Source organism: Tenrec ecaudatus, chromosome 9 (assembly GCF_050624435.1).
Source record: "Tenrec ecaudatus isolate mTenEca1 chromosome 9, mTenEca1.hap1, whole genome shotgun sequence".
Classification (NCBI taxonomy): Eukaryota; Metazoa; Chordata; class Mammalia; order Afrosoricida; family Tenrecidae; genus Tenrec; species Tenrec ecaudatus.
The window spans coordinates 122,451,346-122,473,679 of NC_134538.1; the positions used below are offsets into that span (position 1 = coordinate 122,451,346).

The 22,334-nt window shown below is 45.8% G+C and overlaps 2 protein-coding genes across 3 annotated transcripts in view; one reads left to right on the forward strand and one right to left on the reverse strand.

Moving 5' to 3' along the window:
- Nucleotides 1-5,070: 5,070 nt before the first annotated feature.
- Nucleotides 5,071-20,677, forward strand: PMPCB (peptidase, mitochondrial processing subunit beta). The gene is made up of 13 exons (XM_075558510.1): nucleotides 5,071-5,207; nucleotides 7,210-7,350; nucleotides 7,999-8,085; nucleotides 8,453-8,582; nucleotides 14,460-14,658; nucleotides 15,210-15,289; nucleotides 16,472-16,584; nucleotides 17,406-17,549; nucleotides 18,241-18,401; nucleotides 19,731-19,816; nucleotides 19,897-19,985; nucleotides 20,161-20,236; nucleotides 20,327-20,677. Exons 1-13 carry the CDS (start codon nucleotides 5,106-5,108, stop codon nucleotides 20,389-20,391), a joined length of 1,473 nt encoding a protein of 490 aa, XP_075414625.1. The 5' UTR covers nucleotides 5,071-5,105; the 3' UTR covers nucleotides 20,392-20,677.
- Nucleotides 20,644-22,334, reverse strand: part of DNAJC2 (DnaJ heat shock protein family (Hsp40) member C2) — a 38,974-nt gene continuing 37,283 nt past the window's right edge. The window contains exons 16-17 of one of the 2 annotated variants that reach the window (XM_075558508.1): nucleotides 21,101-21,258; nucleotides 20,644-20,765 (exon numbers count right to left, since the gene is read on the reverse strand). In XM_075558508.1, coding sequence (XP_075414623.1) covers nucleotides 20,691-20,765; nucleotides 21,101-21,258 — 233 coding nt within the window. In that variant the 3' untranslated portion in view covers nucleotides 20,644-20,690. The remainder of the gene's footprint in view (nucleotides 20,766-21,100; nucleotides 21,259-22,334) is intronic. The other variant, XM_075558509.1, reaches the window with a different exon arrangement.

Sequence of the window (22,334 nt, forward strand, 5' to 3'; positions counted from 1 at the left end):
ATCTTTCCTTCTTTAATGAACAGTTCAGAAGTTTAGAATTCAGCGTGCTGGCTTAGGGGGAGGTGTTCTCGCTGCTGCTACAAGGGTAGATCCTTATCTCTTCTTAGCTTGGCTCCCTCCCTTGGTGGTCATGTGATGCGCATCTGCCTCTGTGCTGGCTGACTCCGCTCTTTATATTTCACAGGAGACTGTCTTACACTTAGTCCAGAAAGATCCCTTGAAGTCTTCTCAAAGCCAAACAACATTTGAGCCAATGAGCAAATATCTGTCCTGGGCATCCGGCCTCCCCTGCTTTTTAAATGATTGATTTTGCTGTTGTTGAGAATATGCACGGCAAAACATAACCCGGTTCAATAGTTTCTACATGTACAATCCAAAGACACTAAGTCATTTTGAACTGAAAAAATACATATGTATTTGGCATATATCGGGATATAGATACAGGAATTCAAAACCCATTGCCTTCACGTTGATTCCAACTCTCAGCAGCCCCAGAAGATAAGAGGAGAGCTGCTCCTAGGGTTTCTGAGACTAAATCTTTGCAGGAGTGTACAGCCTCTTGTTCCTCCTCCAAACTAGCTGGAAGGTCTGAACCACTGACATTTTAACAAGCAACCCAAGGCTTAACCTACTGGACCAGGAGGGACACACACACACACACACACACACACACACACACACACACTCACTCTTAATAAACTGCATCCACTATCTCTTCTGTGAAACATTTCAACAGTCTCCAGAAGAATCGCTGCAGTCAAAAATCATGATCACAAAGTAGATATAAGCCTTGGTTAGCAATAAATGGGTCTCCAGCCCACCTCGCCCTGCTCTCCTGCACCTCGGCCCACGCTGCGTGCTGACCTGGCTGGTAAGATCATGGCCAGGAGGTGAGCATGCTACCACGAAAAAAAAAAATAACATGATCACTTAGAAATGTTCATACAGTGTCTTTTGTGGCCATTAAAGCCAACTACGTTTTTATTTATTTTGAACATCTGCCCAGTTCTTGACAGTTCTCTGTTAGGTAAGGGAGTGGACTGGGTGGCGCTGTGGATTCAAGTCAAGGAGGGAGGTCGGCAGAGTAGAGGTGAGAGAGAGAAGTGAGAGCCAGACCGTGAGAGGGCCTGTCTGCCGGACATATGCGCTTTCCCTTTGTAGCCGAGGGAAATGAGCTGGGGGTTTTCAAATGGAACCGCCTTGCTAGCGTTGCATTCTAAGAGGATCATCAGCTAGGCATGTGAAAACCTGTGGCCATGAGGCTCGGAAAAGGGTTGAAATAGCTGGAGGTGGGAAAGGGGGAGGAGATGCACAAACCATTCAAATTTTAATGTTGGAAACATAGAGCGATATGTAGGGGCAAGGCAGTGAATTCTAGCTGGCAAGCTGAGACGGAGATGCCAATGGGCTGTTCAGTGCAATTGTGCAGGAATCAGAGAGTTAAGTGGGGCTGGAGCTAAAGAGGAGGGTTTGGGTAGAATTGCCAGGGGTAGAAATGAGAGATCATGTCATAAAAGAGAAGGCCTAGACTCAGGCCCAAACTCTGGGGAACACCAACGTGTAGATAATGCGGTATTGTACTTGAGAACCCAGACTTGTGAGTCAGACAGCTGATTATTAGCAGCATGAGCTTTGTGGTTGTTGTTGTTAGGTGCCATTAAGTCAGCACCGACTCACAGCGGCCCTCTCTATGTACAACAGAGTGAAACACTGCCCGGTCCTGTGCCATCCCCACAATCGTTCTGCTTGAGCATACTGTTCCAGTCGCTGGGTCAAGCCATCCATCTTTGTTTGCTGCCCTTCTTCTTTACCAAGCTGTCCTTCTCCAGGGACTGGTCTCTCTTGATAAGCTGTCCAAAGCACAAGAGACATCCCACCGTCTTGCTTCTAAGGAGCATTCTGGCTGGACTTCTTCCCAGATAGATTTGTTTGCTCTTTGGGCAGTTCGTGGTACTTTGAAAATTCTTGGTCGCCACCATAAATGAAATGCATCAAATCGTCTTCAACCTTCCTTATTCAATGCCCAGCTTCCACGAGCCCATAAGAGGTGATTGTAAATACCCTGGCTTGGGTCAGACACACAGTGACATCCTTGGTCTTCGACACTTGAAAGAGGTGTTGGGGAGCAGATCGACTCAAGGCAATAGGCATCCTTTGCCTGCCTGACTGCCGCTTCCGTGGGCATTGGTTGTGAATCCAAGCAGGAAGACATCCCCGGCAACGCCGATCCTTCCTCCATGTCACATGCTGTCTGTTGGTGGTCCCGCTGGGAGGAATTGGGTATTCTTTGCATTAGCATGCCCTTAGGCAGGGTATTTGACCTCTTTTCCATATCTGTAACATGAGAAAAACAATTGTAGCTACGTCATAATTAAAACAGAGCTTGCTATTTTTAAATTAATTAAGGGATATAGGAACAAAAAACATTTGTTGTATTGACCATGCAAAGGCCCTCTGTGTGAATCATAGCACTTCAGGCAAAGCATGACAAAGAATGAACATTCACGTGGAGCCTGTGCATCAACCAAGCGACGATCCTTCAAACAGAACAAGGGGTATGGAATGGTTTGAAACCAGGAAAGGTGTGCATCAGGATTGTGTCCTTTTACTATACTTATTCAGCTTGTATGATGAGCAAAGATTTTGAGAAACCGGACAATATGAAGAAGAATGTTTATCAGGACGGAGGAAGACTCATTAAAAACCTGAACTACACAGATGCAATAACCTTGCTCACTGAAGCAAAGAGGGCTTGAAGTGCTTACTGATGAAGATCAAAGACTACCGCCATCAGTATGCAATATACCTGGACACAAGACAACCGAAATCCATGACTAAATCGATTGTCAACATTGCAATAAATGAATACAGCCTGAGCATGTCCCGGATTTCATTTTCCTTGGGTCCACAATCAACGCTCACGGACGTTTAGTCACGATCTCAAACATGCAAAGCTGTTCCACAAAGCCTCTGCAAGCACAGCTACCCGAGCATGGAGTTTGTAATCAGTTCAAGTGCATGTGAACGCTAGACAACGAGTAAGGAAGGAAGACTGAAGGAGGATCAACACTTTGAGTTTGGGTGTTGGTGAAGAGGACCAACTGTGGACTACCAGAAGAACAAGGAGTCCCAGGAACCCTGGCCGTGCAGCGGTTACATGTTGGGATGCTAATCTCAAGGTCACCAATCACTCCACCGGGGAAAAAGATGAGGCTTTCAATTCCTGTAAAGAGTTAACAGTCCCAGAAACTTCCAGGGGCCGTCCTACTTTGTCCTATGGCCGTGTTTTGTTTTTTTTCAGTGATGTAGCAAGGAACCCTGTTGGCATCAGACTTCTAACAGCAAGGTCAGTGGTTCAAACCCGCCAGCAGCTCTTCAGGAGAAAGATGAAACTATTTGCTCCCGTGAAGAGTTACAGCCTCTGAAAGCCCAAGGAGCAGTTCCACTCTGTCTTCTAGGCTCGCCATGAGTCAGGATTGACTCCAGGGCAACGGTTACCAGAAAAATGAAGAAACCTCTCTTGGAAGAAGTACAGCCAGAGAGCTCCTAAGAAGAGAGAATGGTGATCCTTCCCCAAATGCACTTTGGACATGTAATCAGGTGGGACAGACCCCTGGAGAAGGCTTCCACGCGCTGTAAAGCGGAGGGTCAGAGCCTATGAGGAAGCCCCTCAGTGCGATGGACGGCATCGAGGCTGCAGCAGTCGGCTCAAGCACAGAAATGACTGCGAGGTAGTTCAGCTCTGTTGTACATAAGGTGGATTTGAGTGAGAACCAACTCAAGGTACCTGACAGCAACGGGTAGGGGAGCCCACGAAGGTGAAGGAGAAGTGTGGTAGTTACATAATCTGTCGCCAATTTGAGACTTAAGAGGGAAGGGGTGGCGTTTTAGCCCGTCAGTCAGGTCACAGCTTGATGACCTCATTTAGAGGCACTAAGGAGATAACTACCTCGCTGGAGGCAGGACACAGGCTCACTCCCTGCAAGACATTCCTTTTGAGAAGACCCGGTGGAGCCCTGGAGCTGAAGGAGCCACGTGGAAACCCACGCCAGTGCTGAGATACTTACACCGCCACTGGATCCACAAGACTTTCCACCCACTGGCCTGTGATCTTCCTGCATTTGGCGTCATTGCATGTGTTTTGTGAGTCTGAAGAGGAATTTATAGATTGGTATCGGGCAAATGGACTTGATTTGGGGTGGGCCAGAATGTTTTCTCAATATTCAATTGCTCTTGTATATAAAGATCTTTCTTATACACATGAGTGGCTATGAATTTGTTTCTCTAGTCTACCCAGACTAACACAAGAAGGTAGTATGAGAAGTAGGTGAGAAACCACGAGAAAAGGCAATTTCATGGCAAACCCACCAAGAGGAGCGTAAATGCGGCCTGTAAAGTTCACCTCTCCCAGCAGTTTGTCCCCTGGCCAAGAGCACTTTCCCCACAAACCTCCGCGGTTAGAAGGGTCCAACTAGATTCTTCTTCCACTGTCCATCACCCCTAACTCTCCTCCGGAAGAGGTCTTTTTCTTTTCTTTACAAATCGTTTTATTGGGGGCTCTTATAACAATCCAAACATAAATTGTATCAAGCACAGTTGTACATATGTTGCCATCATCATTTTCAAATATTTCTTTCTATTCTAGCTCTTTTTTTGTCTCCCCTCCCTTCCCACCTCGTGAACCCTTGATAAATTGTAAATTATTATTGTTGTTTTCAAATCTTACACCGTCCTCTGTCTCCTTTCACCCACGTTTCTGTTGTTCGTTCCCCTTGAAGATTTCTTTTAAGGGCGGTGACTCATGGATTTCACTCCCCCTTTCTCTGAATTCTTTCCACCTTACAGTGGGATGATAGGTTGTACTTTAACTCCTCCACATCTGTTCCCTGCACACCGTCGGCTGTTGATAAAAGAAATGGATGGTACAGAGACGTCTGCACACTGTGCTCCCCGCGACTACTTGTATTGGGGCTTCCGTACCCTGGTGGCTAGCCCGTCGCGCGGAGTGTCATTCCCAACATGACCACAAGGCGGAGCCCACTGCCCTCTCTGGGACAAGTTCCGGCTGCCCCGGAAGCACATCTTCGAGCCCGCCCCTAGCAGGGATGGCGGCGGCGGCGGCGGTTCGGGCGGTCCTGGCCCCGGCGGTACGGCGCCCGCTGACGGGCTTCCCCCGGAGGCTCCTGGTCGGCGGCGCCGCAGGCCGGGTGAGCGTCGCCCCCGTGTCGAGGCTTCGGCTTGGGTGGCGCGGCTGGAGAAGCAGCGGCCTTTGCGCGGGGCACCAGGTTTCGTCAGTTTCATCCCAGGGCGCGCGTGACCGGCCGGTGTCGGTGGGGTGACCCCGGTGGGCCTGCTCACCCCCGAACCACTAACCGGGGAGTCGTTATAGAGAGTGCACGAGGGGGCGGCCGCAAGTTCCTGGGGGGAAATTCCATTACAACAGGCCCGTCGGAAACTCTGGTATGCCCTGGCATGACTGCTGCTAGCCTTAAAACTGGGGGGCACCACCCGCCCGACGGCCCAGCGTCAAAAAGGCCTGGCGACCGGCTTCCTTTAAGCGTACTTCCCTGAGAGCCCCGCTCCGCAGCCCGCCCGCACGCCTGGGGTAGCTTGCATCAGATCCGCGTCTAGCCCAAAGCCGCCACCAGCAGCATGCTCACCACCAAAAGGCGGTTGGCTGCGAATTAGGAGACGCTGGTGTCTGAGGCTGACCTTCTGTGGAGCTTCCTGTGACCCCGAGGGAGTCGACGTCAACCGTCATCGTTGGCTATGGGTTCTGAGAGAGGCCATAGCTTTCTTCAAAGGATTTGGGACTTCCATCTCATTTAAAGAAACGAGAAGGCGAAGAGTCCATAGCCACGAATCACCTCAGCCAAGAAACATTCTCTTGAGAACCGTTCCTCTTCCTTGCTTCCTCGTTCAAAATTTGCTTTTTTTTGAGCATTGTAAACCTGACTCATTTTTATGCTATGTGACCCTTGGCGGTGTAGTATGCTGTGCTTGGAGCTGCTAACACAAGGTCTTGGGTTCGGATCCCTTGGCTGCTTCATGGGTGAAAGATGAGGCTGTCTACTCCAATGAAGATTTACAGCTGTGGAAACCCACGGGGCCAGTTCCAATCTGTGCTCTAGGTTTGCCATGAATTGAAATAGACTGTAACAGTGAATTTTGAGCTATAAGTATTTTTTTCTCCTTTTTTTTTTTTTGAGGCGTGCACTTAGCCATCTGTTGTATCCCTTCATATTGAACATGAAACATTTCCAGGAAAGTCATTGACCAAGTTTATCACAAAGCTCCCCAAAGGGGAGTGTTGCTGAGTCGATTTCAACTCACAGTGGTCCAATGCTGTGGTGCTTGTGAGGGGCTATCGAGCCCGTGTGACTGATAGGGACCCGATGGACAACAGAAGAACCTGACTGGCATGCTCCATCCTCACACTTATGGGTTACGGCCATTGCTGCAGCCGCAGCGTCAGTCCATCGCATCGAGGCCTTCCTGTTCTTTTTGCCCTTTTACCCACCATGATGTCCTTTCCCAGGGCTGGTCTCCTGATAACCTGTTCGAAGTACGTGAGACGAAGCCTTGCCATCCTTAACTCTATAAGGAGCACCCTGACTGTACTTCTTCCAAGACAGATTTGTCGGTCCTTTTGGCCGTCCATGGTACCTTATATTATTCTTTGTCACCATAATTCAAAGCATCGGTTTTTCATCAGTGTCCCTTACTCAATGTCACAGTGAAATTCAAATTTCACGTGTATACGAGGCGATTGAAAGTACCATGGCTTGGGACAGGGACATCTCAGTCCTCAAAGTAACACCCTTGCTTGTCAACACTGTAGGGCGGAGCAGGGCACTCTAGAGCAGAGTAGAAGTGTACCTCGGTTTCTGAGGCCGGTAAGTCTATGTGGAAGCAGAAGGCCTCCCAGTTTCTCCTGAGGACTGGCTGGTGGGGTGGGACTGCCCACCTTGTGGCGAGCAGCCCAGTGGCTGCTGGCCCACCAGGGCTCCTTCCATGCGGGAAGAGCGTGTTCTGACTCATTGCCGTTGTGGAGAGTGGCTGGTTAAGTGCCTTGTTCCTCCCAGGCAAGGGAGTGGATCCCAGTGGCTTAAAGTAAAGAGAGTTTATCCTGAGATTTGAATTGGAGTTCAGCACTTACTATGGGACTTGTAACGTGTTTCTTTCTTCCTCTGTCTCTCACCCTTGCAGGCACTGCATTTTGGAGGCGGCAGATTGAGAAGTACACAGGCCGCGACACAAGTTGTGCTGAATGTGCCTGAGACCCGAGTCACATGTTTGGAAAATGGACTCCGAGTGGCCTCTGAAGACTCTGGACTCTCGACGTGCACGGTGAGTGACTTGGGCAGCCCTCGTGCTTTGTGTGGCTGCTCTTAGCAGAGGGCAAATTGGTGCTTTCCAGCATCGCCTCTTCCGGGATGCATGGCTGCTGGCTGAACACTGGTAGCAGTCGTTTTGCCTTGGCATATGCTCAGCGTTTTGTGCCTCTCCCCGGTGAGTCTTCCATATCTGCGTGGGTCTCCGTGTCTTCCTGTGGTTCCCACAGCCCCGTTGGAGCGATGCCGGTTCTCAGCCATGCTGTCCTGCGTGATCTTTGAAACCCTCCTTGCGGCTGCCCTCACTATGCCTGTTTGACAGCTGAGCAGGCAGGCTCAGTGGTTCTGGCCAAGGTTGTGGAGCTAATACATGCCAGAGCCACGAGTTGGGCCTCCGTTTTCTGCCACAGTTGCCACCTGGCTATGGCAGTGAGTGAGGCTGAGAATCTGGGTCCGAGGGGGAGCTGTCGGGGAGATGTGTGTGTGTGTAGCACCCAGCAGTGGCCTGATGACCAAAATATGAAATTCCTCAGTCCATAGAAATGAACTGACAGTTCACCCAGGTCCAGAAAACCTAGTGTACATATTAAAAGTAGACCATCCCCACCTCCAACCCCATTAGGAAATGCCTTTCTTAACCCAATTGTTACTGGGTTACCTGCAGGTTGGTCTTTGGATTGACGCTGGAAGTCGATATGAAAATGAGAAGAATAATGGAACCGCTCACTTTCTGGAACATATGGCTTTCAAGGCGAGTTGTCAGATTTATTTGATAAAAAATGTACTTTCTGTAAGAGGCACTGAGCGTAAAATCCCATTCCTCCAAGGCAAGGAGAACCACTCTTCAATAGCATGCCGTGTCTCAGTTTTCACTACTTTTCAAAAATTCCTGTCTAGGACAGGAATCTGATAGGACTGATGCTGGCTTTGCAGAGTTGAAACAAGGATTTGAAGGTTCATCTGGGCGACTACCATTTCTGAAGCCTGCTGGACTTGAGAAACCAAACGTGGCCTCTTTCATGAAGCCACTGAGGGCGCTGCCCTCTGTCTTCCTTCTCTGAAGCGGTGAGCAGATGAGAGGGTGTCAACATCATGTGTTTCCCTCCCTTGTATTTCAGGGCACCAAAAAGAGGTCCCAGTTAGATCTGGAACTTGAGATTGAAAATATGGGGGCTCATCTCAACGCTTATACTTCCAGAGAGCAGACTGTGTACTATGCCAAAGCATTCGCGAAGGATTTACCCAGAGGTATTGTCCCATGTTTTACTGCAGCCAGGTCACGTTCACCAGATGGTCAGAAGTACCTTAGTGCTGTTGGTATTACGGCTTGTGAGAGTCTTTTGATACCTTCTGTTGAGTGGACTTGGGCCCCAGCTGTGCCCCGTGTGAAATCGTAACCCACAGAAATAGGAAGGCAGGCGCCCACTGCTGGGGGAGAAGACACCCGTTTCTGTGTGTTCTCTGAGGGTGACAAATAGTCTCCAGTGTGAAGAGACTTGGAGACTTTTGTCAACTGGGCCCTCATACTTGGGCCAAAGGTGCTTCCTCCAGAGTCATCCTTATGCAGTAAGATATTTGTAGTCATTTTTATTTTATTCCTATGTGGCTAAAATACTATTTTTCTTGAGTAAAACAAGCAGATATTTTAAAAACTACCAGTGATTCTTTTTATAGTACTAAAGTAGATCGGAGGTTTTATTCTTGTCTTGTAGACGTGAAAGAACGAGTTTGGCCTTGTGGCATGGCAGTGTGTTGCAGCTATGATTGCCGGGTGATTGCAGTGTCTTTTTCTTTGTTGCTGAGCGTGCACGTGGCACCATGCGCGGAGCGGAACATTGCCGACCGGGAGCATTCACTTGATTCTGTTTTTCGTGCTGTGCCTCTGTTCTCTCCCTCTTTGCCAGAACTGCTTTTCTCCCATTAGCATGAGCTCACTGCCTCCCAGGCCTCCTGTCTCACCTTTGGAGTTGCTCTTGTTAATTTGATTCCTTAGGCGAACATGATGTCACGGCAAACATTATTTAATAGGCCAGTGTACTGTTTGGTTTAAAGACAACTGTAGAGGACACACACACACACACTATATGTTATAGCATAAATTATATTCTACCTGCTATATTTTTTTACATATCACATATTATATGTAATGAAGGTTATCAATGTCAAAAATATTTTCTTCACTTCTTCTATTTGTATCCTCATGACCAATTCTTCATTTTTCTTTCCAAAAATGTTGGGTACCACACTTGAAGCCATGAGGAATTCTTAACTATCACAGTAAAGTGTTGGGGCATGGAGGCCCCAGCACTCAAACATGTCCTCAGGAGTGACTTTGTGATTGTGGAAAATAATAAAGACAGACAGACAATGGGGCACAAGGGCTCCTCGTCCCATGTCAGGACTGAGAGAGTGGATGTATTTTCCAATGGGCAAAATGGGACTTACAGATCTTTCATAAGGCATGCACGTCATACAGCCAACATATAACATAATCAATAATCGGTATCATAACCGGGTAACATAATAAACCAGCAATGAGGTTAATCATCTTGACCTATTGCTACCTGGACACCCCTGCCCCCCCCCTTCCCAGGGATCGTCTCTGATCAGTATCGGCAAGAGATAGCAAAACAATTTGCTGCATGCTACGGAAGTTGGCCAAGAACCTAATTGCTCGAATCTACCGATGAGCTTCAGGTATAGTGAAGTAGGCAGACAGAAACGACTCATCTTTTAAGGTGTCATCTTTAAGACTGCTTCTTAATGGGGGCACATTATTGGCCCTGGAGCACGTGTATTTGAAAACATTTCTATCTCAAAACAGGGCTAGTTTTCTATGCTCCTGGTTGTGAGTGCAGAAAAAAGATCAAATACATTCTCCCAAGTCCTCAGTTTACCATAGTAAAGGACTTGAACTTTCATCCGCAGTTACACCAGTGTAATTTGTGGTTCAAGTTGCAGTTGTAGTTGTGATCCTTGTGGTTTTTCCATATCCATTCTTTGGGACAAATTTTTGGAAAACTTTGGCATCATGATCTTTAGCATCTTCAAAGCCCAGGTGGTCTTGCATGCTGAACAGTGCGGCCTCAGGCCCGTGGACTTCCTTCAAGGGGTTATTTTTGTTATAGATTAAAAGATGATCTTGGAACATCCGTTTCAGAGGGTTAGCCAACCTCAGTAGTTCCAGAAAGTCTGAGTTTTCTTAAGATTTTGGGAGCATAATTTTCTTCCCCCGATAAGGATTCTTTTGTAGAATCTTGGATCAAATGTGTTTGGAATTTCTAAAAGAAAGGTTAATACACAGAACATTTTCCCAGAAGAATACACTGTAGACACGTCTCAGTTTGTGCTCACAGCTTAGTGCTGAATCATTTAGAGAAAGACTTATGCCTCAAGGCTGCCGTGGAAAGGTGGTCAGTTGGAGCCTACCCAGCTTCTCCGGGGAGCGAAAGGCCTGGCAGTTTGCTTCCCTGAGGATTACAGCCACTCCTGCTTTCTCACCAGGGTCCCTGAGTCAGGATCAACGGCCAGGACCCAGCAGCCGCATCAACACAGTTTGTGTTCATTTATGACGTTGACACTTTGCACTCCGACCAGGCTTTTGTTCCTCGTTTAAATGGCACCTCACACAAGCGGGTTTGTACCTTAGAGACCGCGGCCTTGTGTGGGCGGTAGAGGAGTCTCCTCCTTGTGGGAGTGAAAATTGAGGCTCAGGCGGACTTGCCCAAGATTATAGTTAACAGGCTCAGCTGCAGTGTCTTCAGTGCAATCTACTGACTCACATTCACGACATCCGCTGGCCTTGCCCAGACCACGAAGGAAAACAAACTCCGTCCCCTTTAGCACAACAGATTGTGACATGGTTCTTGACGTTAGCGCTGAACAGTGACATGGGAGGATCTGGTGGTGTGAACTACAGAAATATCTCTAGGCCTCTTTGTGATTTCCTTAAGGGTTTTTGTCTCAGAAATGGTTAAGGACCAAGGAAAAGGACGAGACCAGGTTTCTTTAAGCGGTCACTTATCCTGGGCCCTCCTTTTCCTCGTTGACCCCGAGGGGAGCAGGGAAAAGAGAGGGGAGAGAAAAGGAAGAGGAAAGCAAACTACGGTCTGGCTGTGTGCCCCTTTCTCTTGGCTCCTGGCTGACGACAGAGTCCCTGGCAGAGGGACATCTTGAAGGGATTGTTGCCTCACTCGGAAGCCTAGTTTGGGAGTAATATTCCGGCATTTCTCCTTCCTTTTGGGAAATGTGTAGTTTTTCTGATAAAAATTGCTCAGCGTCCCAATAGGGTATTCTTTGCTTCATTCTAGGGTTTTTGAAAATTAGGGTTATTTTTGCTGTAAGAATTTGAGGGGTTCCTAAGTTTCCCCAGAGCCGCTCTTGAGCCTTGGCCTTACCTCCTGTTCAGTGTGTGTCCTTTTCTTCAGATGTTAACCGCCGGGCTCTGCTGTCATCATTTACTCACCCGTGCCTTTGCTAATGGCAAGAGTTTAGCTAGTATTGACTAGAAGGGTGAAGTTTGACTAGATTAAGTGGGGAAGGATATTTGGGAGGACACTAATTATATAAGAGGAACTTTTTTTGTTTTTGATAATTTTATTTGGGGCTCATACAACTCTTATCACAATCCATTCATACATCAATTGTGTCAAGTACATTTGTTGCCATCATCATTCTCAAAACATTTGCTCTCCACTTGAGTCCTTGGTATCAGCTCATTTTTCCCTTCCCTCCTTCATGAACCCTTGATAATTTATAAATTACTATTTTGTCATATCTTGCTCTGTCCGACATCTCCCTTTACCCAGGGAGGAGGGTATATATAGATCCTTGTAATTAGTTCCCCCTTTCTACCCCACCTTCCCTCCACCCTCCCAGTATCGCCACTCTCACCACTGCTCCTGAAGGATTCATCTGTCCTGGATTCCCTGTGTTTCCAGTTCCTATCTGTACCGTCCTCTGGTCTAACTGGATTTGTAAGGTAGAATTGGGATCATGATAGTGGGGAGGAAGAAGCATTTAAGAACTAGTGGAAAGTTGTATGTTTCATCATTGCTACACTGTCCCCTGACTGGCTCGTCTCCTCCCTGCGACCCTTTTGTAAAGGAATATCCAGTTGCCTATAGATGGTTCTTGGGTCCCCTATCTGCACTCCCTCATTCACAATGATAAGAATTTTTGTTCTTTGATGCCTGATACCTGATCCTATTGATACCTCGTGATCACACAGGCTGGTGTGCTTTGTCCATGTGGCTTTGTTGCTTCTCAGCTACATGGCTGCTTGTTTACCTTCAATCTTTTAAGACCCCAGATGCCATATCTTTTGATAGCCGGGCACCATCAGCTTTCTTCATCACATTTGCTTATTTACCCGCTGTCTTCAGTGGTTATGTTGGGAAGGTGAGCATAATGGAATGCCAGTCTAATAGAACAAAGTGTTCTTGCATTGAGGGAGTACTTGAGTGGAGGCCCAATGCCCATCTGCTACCTTAATATTAAGCTTATAAATGTATGCACATAGGTCTATTTCTCCATCCTCATATATAAATACATTTACTTATGTACATGCCTATATTTAAACCTTTATAAATGCCTTTGCCTCCTAGTTCTTTCCTCTGTTTCCTTTGACTTTCCTCGTGCCCCACAGTCATGCTCAGCCTTCATGTGGGTTTCAGTAGTTCCTCTCGGCTACACTGCCCTTGGTCACGCCCTACCCTTCTTACACCCTTCTTGCCACTGATTTTGGATCACTTGTTCCCTTGTCCTTGGGTTGGTTAACACCACTTCTTTCCCCCACCTCCCCTCTCCCATGTCTACCCGGAATCATTTGGTTCCCATTGTTTTCTCCAGCCTGTTTATCCAGCCTATCTTCTCTAGATAGACCTGTACAAAAAACAAGACAGCAACGTAAAGCGACAAAAGAAAACAAAACAATGACGACAACAAAATAAAACAATGACCAAAAAAAAAAAGAAAAGCCTGTAAATAGTTCAAGGTCTGTTTGTTGACCTTTAGGAGTGTTTTCTGGTCAAGTCTGATGGGGTGCCACACCCTGGGCCCAAAGTCTGTTTTTGGTATTTGCTGCTCTGTTCTTGCTGTTCTGTTACATGCCCTTAGTGTTTTGCTTCGCTGTGGTGGGGTCAGATTAGGTGCAATTCCCACACTGCGTCTCCAATGTTGTCCCCTTTAGGGATATGGGTCAGTGAGGGATGTCGTGTCTCATAGTGGAGCTGGACATACGGTCTTCTCTGTGCATTGGCTGCTCTGAGCGGGAATCTTATCGTCAAGGCTTGGTGGGCCAGGATGTGCTCCACTCTCTCTTCCTACCCCATGTGCTCTGATCAGACATGTCCCTCTCCCTGAGTTGTAGCTTCAGTGCTGTCCTCTGAAGTAATTATTCTGAGAGGAAGGGCGGCTGTCCACGTAGTTGGGATTGGGGCTGGCTCCTCAGACCCCTCTGCTGGTTCCCTGCTTCATGGCAGTATATTGCATTCACATCTTGGAGCACTGGGTTGAAGTCTGGTCTCCTGGTCTCTCTTCCCTGTGGAAGTATAAACAATACCCTCCACTTGGGCAGATTAGTGCCCTGTTCCTCTGCTACCCATTCCTCCCCCCACCTTTTTAGTTGGCTACCATATGTGCCCCTGGATTTGGTCTGGCCCCTGCCATGCTACCTGGACCTCACCCCAGGAATATTTTTGTACAGTAGCTTTTTCCAGGGGAACATTTTAGAGCTTCCCTGTGTAGCAGCTTCTCTGCCTGGGGAACTTGGAAATAGGCACTTGGTGACGCGGCCCCTCCTTAGCCGCTGTGTTCTCACACAGCACTTATACGTGGTGACTCCCCTAGAACCACGTACCTTCACGGGCAGGTTTGCAGGGCAGTGTAGCACTGGCCGAAGGGTCATTACAAGTGAAGTAGGACCTCCAGCAAAGGAAGGCCGTTTCTCAGAGCTCTTCAGTAGCACAGTTAGACTGTATAGAATGCATAGAAAAGGTATTTCTTAGTCTAATGATATAAGCAGTACAGAGTGACACAGTGTATGGTTTCTGATAGTGCTTTAATAGATTTTAATACTGGAAGTTGAGATTCTTGACGTGTTTTTTCCATTTTCTTTTCCACCAGCTGTAGAGATTCTTGCTGACATCATACAAAACAGTACATTGGGAGAAGCAGAGATTGAGCGTGAGCGTGGTGTGATCCTTAGAGAAATGCAGGAAGTCGAAACCAACTTACAAGAAGTTGTTTTTGATTATCTTCATGCCACAGCTTATCAGAATACGGCACTTGGACGCACAATTTTGGGGCCAACTGAAAATATCAAGTAGGTCTTCGTTCCCAGGTTTTTTGAGAAAAAATTGGGTTGTGAAGATTAACATTCAAAATGTATATTTCATACTATAATTTATTATGCATTAATGAATAATGCCTCGTCCCCAGGAATCTGACTGACATTGTAGTCAGCTGTAGTTTAGCTTCACCTCATTCCCAAGTTTCTGAGCTCCAAGCTGCTTCTGGAGGAAAGAGCAGTGGGTATCGAATCTGCCTTCTTTCTTGCTCTACAGCCTGCAAGTTCGCCAGGACATGCTGCCCGGGTTCTAGGGGCACAGGGTTTAAGAGCTTTGCTGCCAACGGAAAGGTTGCTGGTTCACACTGAACGCAAAGCCACAGCTGCTCCTGTGCCTATGGCGGCCTAGACAAGCCTGCGGTGCAGTTTTACTTTGTCACCTGGGGTCGCTGTGGTCAAAACAGCCCCGACAGCCTATACTCTCTGATTAGATGGATCTCGGAAAGTACCTGTGAGGGCCAGTTTTATTTCAAGTATATTACATAAAAGTGATATGTTTCTCTGAAACGGACCTCTTCTGTCTGCAGGTCTATCAGTAGGAAGGACTTGGTGGACTATATAACTACACATTATAAGGGGCCACGAATCGTGCTTGCTGCTGCTGGAGGTCAGTCATTGAAGTCTGTGTGAATGTCATAAGCCGCTGGAGTTAATTTCTACGACACCTACCAGTTTGATTTGTTGGGAGACACCCTATGAGTTTTGAGTGTACGAAGTAAATGGTTTGTTTAAGTTGAGTGAGGGGAAGATGCAGCACTGCTGCCAGAATTCCCATTTCTCATTTATGGAAAAATCTACACCTTTCAGTGCCCAAGTGTCATACTCAATCACCTTCTTCCATGTAGTGGATTCTGATGGTGGGCAAACTGCCCCGAAGGTCTCTGAGAGCGTTCGTCTCTGTGGGAGCAGCAGCTGATGGGCTTGAAATGGTGACCTTGTGACTTGCAGCTCCAGGGCGTGACCCACTGTACCATGCACGTGGAGTTCTGCGAGAGGAGGACAAATGAGTGACTGTGCTGCAGTTACTCCTGGATAGTGACCTAGAACTTGAGAATCTCTTGAGATTTTTAGTGGTTTTGAGTGCCAACTCCACCTATGATCGAGTGCAGTGCATATGCTGTCCACTCATTCTTGCTTGTTCATCCCCAGCTCTCCTCATGGATGAGTAGTGGGAGTGTACAGGGAGCCAGGAGAGAGCATATTAAGAATCCAAATGTGTGAGGCCATCAAGAGAAGGCTCCTAAGGGAGCCCATGAAGGAAAAGTGACACCAGATTGTGCCCAGTTTCCTGACTGTTGAAGCAAGCAGTACTTTGAATGGGCTTCCAGTTTTGCTGAAGCACATTGAAACTAGGTGGGGTGTCCTCTTGTTCCCTGGTAAATTTAAATTACAATTAAAGAATTAAGATTCGAGTTGTTCTGAGTAGACTTTTGAACAAAGTACTTAAGGAGTATTGAAGGTGGGGGCGGGGTGCTTCTGAGTGGGGGCGGGGTGCTTCTGAGGGTAGGAGCTCCACGCGTGAGCCTGGGTTGGTTTCCCCAGCTAATGCAGCTCGGGCACAACCATCACCTGTCACCTGTCACCCTCCACTTTCCACAGGCCCCTTTTCCAGAGACTGGCCTCTCCTGGTAACATGCCCACCGTTCGTGGGATGAAGTGACTTCTTGGGAATATCAGTGGTTCAGGTGTGACCTGTACCACACGATGCTGCCTAGAGCTGAGTGTAACCCGAGGCTAGATTGCATGGTTCGCTGGTGGCTGCATGTGAAAATGTTTTTCTTCCATGTAGGAGTTTCCCATGATGAACTGCTTCAGTTAGCCAAGTTGCACTTTGGAGACTCTCTGTCCAGCAACACAGGAGAGATACCAGTTCTGCCTCCCTGCAAGTTCACAGGAAGTGAGGTAGGACAAGTCTTTCCTAAGCTAGTATTTGGCTGTGGGCCTCTTGTGTCGTACTTATGAGTGGACAAAATGTGCGTTTTCTAATAGGAATAAAAAAAATAAACTAAAATCTAAAAAAGATTAAGATGGACCCATTTGCTTACATTTCTACCTATCCCATATTATTTAACCATCTATTTTACTTGTTTTCCCTAAGGAAGCAGGGTTTTTAAAAACAGTGTTGTAATTTGATTTTTTTTTTATGTTTTAGCTGTGGCATTTAAATACTGTAAAGCATACAAGTAGTCTCAACAAAAAAGCTATTCAAATGTTGATACTTTCACATTAGGGGTGCTCTTAGCTAAGTTCCGCCCAGTGTGCACTTTGGGGAGCACTGGCCGCTTCAAATCTTGCGTGGAATCTGCTCAAGCTTATCTGGCTTGTCACATCAGGGATGATGCTCAGTGTAGTATGCAGGAAGAGGTCTGAAGTTGGCCCCCGTGTGGAACTATAGCATCAACAGTACAAAGATCAGCCTATCGTGCCAGTGTTGGTTTAAATCAGAACAATTCACATTGACAAAGATGAATTCCCACCAGTGAAACAATTTACCTCTTTGATCAGGTAAGTTGTCTGTTGTGAAATCTGCAGTTTCAAATAGAAGTCTGGTGGTGAACTTGTTTTTTCCCTCTTGAAATTCTTTTGGATTTAACTACAAAATGTAACCTAGCCTTGACGGTTCTTAGTGAACATTTCCATGTTAACTTTGCAGTTAACCTGACTGTCGAATGTATTTAACTTGCCCTACAATGTTTCTTAACTAGTTTGTCTCCTGTAACTAGATTCGTGTGCGAGATGACAAGATGCCTCTGGCACACCTGGCGATCGCTGTCGAAGCTGTTGGCTGGGCGCATCCAGACACTCTGTCTCTCATGGTCGCAAACACACTGATTGGCAACTGGGATCGCTCTTTTGGCGGAGGAATGGTAGCTTTCTTGTACTAAATGGATGGTTGTCCCCTGTTTTTCCAAGTACAAGTTGTTCCTAAGAATCTAGCCTTTTGAAGTACAAATGGAACACTGGTTCGTGACCAGAAATTTCTTTTGCCATGTAGTTTGTCAATGGGGTATTGGACAAAATTTGAATAACAGATTAGTTAGTTAATATTACAGTGTTAATGATCTGATTTTAACCATTGTACTTAGGGGTAAAGGACCGTAGTACCTGCAGCAGACACTAATAGTTGAAAGCACTCTGTGTATGTGTAGAGTGATAAAGCAAATGGAATCTGAATAAAGGGCATATGTATATGGAGTCTGAGTGATTGCCCTAACTGTTAGTTCAAAATATGCTCAAAGATTAACCCAAAACAACTTCATACCAATGCCCGAGATTTTACCTGCAATATAATTTTGAATATGTAGGTAGCCAGTACGCCTAAAAATTCATTTTAGAAGTAGGAGCAGTTACTATATTAGCCACTGATTTTCCATTGAGAATATTTCCCAGGATGTATTGGGTTGAACGGCACAATGAATTATAACTTCAGTTACTGAGATGTTCCTACATAAAAGTGAGAACTCCGCCTCGTGGGCAGTTCGCTATTGGCCTTATCTTTCTGGTTTTTTTTGACATATACCCATAATTCTCTTGGACTTTTGTTTTCTTTGTTTTTAGAACTTATCTAGCAAGCTGGCCCAGCTCACCTGTCACGGCAACCTCTGCCATAGCTTCCAGTCTTTCAACACTTCCTACACAGATACAGGATTGTGGGGACTCTATATGGTGTGTGAACCAGCCACCATTGCAGACATGCTACATATTGTTCAAAAGGAATGGTGAGCCAAAAGCTGAGTAATGTCAGTCTTTGTGTAGGATTCCTCTTTTGTCGTCAGTGATTTTGTTTTCACATTTAATGAACCAAACATGAGCAGTGGCTGCCAAGTATCTAAGCTAACCTTTTGTTAAAAGCAAAACTTTTGTCAAAATGAAGAGATGTCAAGTAGACTCAAAATGTTTTCTAGCCATAGGTTCTGTTCCTACAATCATCTTTATTGAGAAAACTGGTTGCTAGATGATTTCCTTTTACACCACGCATCTCTCCTTTCCTAAACCCTTGCTAGTTTTAAAAGAAACACCTCATTGCCATTGTCTGTTCCAACTCTAGGGGGCAGGGTAGAGCTGTAGAGAGCCGCATCTTTCTCCCAAATTGCTCCCTGCTTGGTAGCCCATGTAACTCACTACGACCAGGCAACCTTAGTTTGAGGACATCCAGAGGGCTCTGTAGACAAACAACCTATCAAGAAGGATCCTGTTTTAGAAATGGTCTCTAATCTTGGTTTTCTTCTAACTAAGCCTGTTTATTAGAAACTGATTATTACAGATAAAAGATCTGAAAGTTTGACATGTTTAAATGCCAACTAGAAGTTGCTGGGGGGAAAAGTCTGTAAGGTATCTTACCTGGCTTGGAAAGGCAGTATTTTAAATTGCCTTACTTATTCTTAAATTGCCATTACTGAAAGAAAAATGCAGTGTTTTCTTCAAGACTAGCATCTTCAGTCAATGGACAGAAGCAGAAATGTTGAGAGGTAGTAGAAAACTATGATTCCTTTATATCATCACTTCCCAAATCTAGAATACTGGGTTTGTTAATTAAATTCAACTGGATTCTTTTGAAAACCCAATTATCTCTGGCCCCATCCTCCAGATCAGGGGTCTTTAAACTACGGCCCGTGGGCCACATGCAGCCCGCCGAGGGTATTTATCTAGGCCGCTGGTGTTTTTGCCCTGTTTTCACTTCAAAATAAGATCTGTGCATTGTGCATAAGAATTTGTTCATAGTTTTGTTTTACAGTGAACTGGCTCCTCATTAAAAAAGTTTGAGGACCCCTACTCTAGATTATCAGATCAGGGGGATTTAGTCTCAAAGATTTTAGCATGTCTGAACACATGAACTAATTTTTCTATTGTACTGGGACCTTTGCCTATCATTACGCAAGTTGTCTATTTTGAGAAATTAGCAGTGCTAGGGAAAAGTATAGCATCAATAATATGCTTTCTGCCTAACTACAGGGGCCATTGCTAACATTTTATGAAGGTGATGACTTTTTAAAACCATCAAGCTCTCATTGTTGGTTTAGTATGTACATTTTCCAAATGTCCTTTAGGATGCGGCTTTGTACAAGTGTCACCGAGAATGAAGTTGCAAGAGCCAAAAATCTTCTGAAAACAAACATGTTGTTACAACTCGATGGTAAGAACAAAGGCGGACATTCTCGTTTCCTATATGGATCTGTGTTCTAGTACTCAAGCTTTCCCTTTCCCTTTCCACAGGCTCGACTCCAATTTGTGAAGATATTGGTAGGCAAATGTTATGTTATAATAGAAGAATTCCCATTCCTGAGCTTGAAGCAAGAATTGATGTAAGTAGTCTTGCGATAACTTGGGTCTGGTGTAAAAAAAGATCCTTGTTACAAGAATCCTTGTTTTAAAGGGTAAAAAATAATTACCCAAAATTCAACCTCAGTCTTCAGTGTTGTTGGCATAGAATTTGCTTCAGTATAAACAGCTCTGAATGCGCGTACTCTCTCCTTCCAGGCCGTCACTGCTGAGATGGTGCGAGAAGTGTGCACCAAGTACATTTACGACAAGAGTCCAGCTGTTGCTGCCGTGGGTAAGTCGGGCTCTTCTGTGACAGTGGCCACGAGCATTGCTTTCCATTCTTAAACTTCTTTGTTTTAATTATCTTCTTTTTAATCCTTAGGTCCCATTGAGCAACTACCAGATTTTAACAGGATTTGCAGTAACATGTGCTGGGCTCGTGGTTAAAGTGATCTTCAAAACATTTTCAACACACATTTGATAAAACTAGCAGATGGACATGCAAGGTTTACGCTGTAGTCTTAGGAAAAAATGAAAATGAACATGTTGTACTTAGAAATTTGAGTGAAATGTATCATTCAAAGCTTTTAAAGGATAAACCAAGTAGCTGTCCTAAGCGCTGCAGCATGCTAGTCAGTTATGCTGGCAGCAGCACTCTCAATCACCATCCATGTGATAAGAATCAGAATCTGTACAGTATTTTCAGTTTTATTATAAAAATGCACACAGCGGAGACTGTCCCGGAGTCATTTCTTGGCTCGGCTGGCATTCAGCACTTGCTCTTGAGCAGCCTTCTTTGCTTTGACCATCTCAACGAGTTCCTGGGGGAGGGAGGAGGGAGGAGTCAGAATTTGTGAACAGACTGCACAAGTATGTTTGGCATCAAATGGGGACAAATCTACAGGTGGCTTTTTAAAAGCTTAGGGAGAAATTATCTTACCATTTTATTTTTTCCATTAACTTTTTGGAGCCCCCTCATAATTACAATACCTAAGGTCAGTTTCACTAATTTCAAGAACTAGGGAGGTTTCTTGAGGAATTTCTAGGTTGCGTTTGACGTATACAAACACTGGACCCATGGCTACTGCTGACATTACTGCCCAGGTCCTTAACCGAAGTGATCAAGAAGACTGTGAGCAGCAGTGCTATCGACAACCTTGTATCGCTTCATGCAGTCTTTCTTGGTCCTGCCAGGCACTGCTTCCGCGATCTTCTCCCATCTCTCGGGTGTGTTCACTGGGTAGGTTTTCAGAGCTTGCTCCAAAAGCTTCTGCTCTTCCGTCGTCCACGGGGTGAGATCTGTGCATGGAGCTGCTTAAGAAAAGTTATTTGAAAGAAAACCCACTCTTAATTGCCAAGTGCCCATTCAACACTGGAATGTACTACTGAACTCCCCTTTAGAGGTGAGACACAGCAAAAAGTCAAAGTGTTCATGAGAGATGAAAAAAAAGGCTTATGCTAATGAATTGCAGAAAATTAAATGTCAAGTATAAAAAACTAGTTTAAACCTGATTTATAGTGCCAATCCTTTACAACGTAATACTTTACTCACTAGGCCTCAAACTAAAGAAACCCATTTAAGTTTATGGTAGAGTTTGGCTAGTGGAGATTAGGACAGGAAACGAACTACCTCACACTTAATGAAGACTTCAGCTGCATCAACAACCATTCCCGTTTTACAGAAAACACGTCTGACCAAAGTGAAGCATGCAGCTCGCTCTGAGGACAGGGCAGCAATTACGGCTAATGTTCTGCCTGTTCACACCCTGAAGGCTCCGGCCAGTGCTGAGGACCACTGTGGCTACGGCTACTCAATATATCACTAGCAAATATAATGTTTTCTCGGAATACATTCATTTTAAGGTTGCAAGTGTACACAGCCAACACTGACACTGGTCCTGGTAGGAAAAAGCGAACATTAAGCGGTAAGCAGTTGATTTGGCTCTTTGGTTAGGAGGTGACACTGGCAGGCAGTTTCAGATCGTGCAGTGAAAATGCAATAGCACCCTCCCGACACAACAGCTGGAGCCAAAGTGGGTGAACAAGTAAATGTGGTGAAGAAAGCTGATGGTGCCCGGCTATCAAAAGAGATAATGACTGGGGTCTTAAAGGCTTGAAGATAAACAAGCGGCCATCTAGCTCAGAAGCAACAAAGTCCACATGGAAGAACACACCAGCCTGTGTGATCGAGTGGTCCCAAAGGGATCAGTTACCAGGCATCAAAGAACAAAAAATCATATCATTGACTGCACACCTCCATGATAGGATTGCTGAAGACAAATGGGTGCATAAGCAAATGTGGTGAAGAAAGCTGATGGTGCCCGGCTATCAAAAGAGATAGTGTCTGGGGTCTTAAAGGCTTGAAGGTGAACAAGCGGCCATCTAGCTCA

What these genes read in the sequence shown, in the direction of transcription:
- PMPCB (XM_075558510.1), top strand. Translation starts at nt 5,106, where the DNA reads ATGGCGGCGGCGGCGGCGGTTCGGGCGGTCCTGGCCCCGGCGGTACGG. An exon ending in GCTCTTTTGGCGGAGGAATG is followed by an intron (nt 17,550 to 18,240) that starts GTAGCTTTCTTG and finishes CTTTGTTTTTAG; the next exon opens with AACTTATCTAGCAAGCTGGC. An exon ending in CATATTGTTCAAAAGGAATG is followed by an intron (nt 18,402 to 19,730) that starts GTGAGCCAAAAG and finishes AATGTCCTTTAG; the next exon opens with GATGCGGCTTTGTACAAGTG.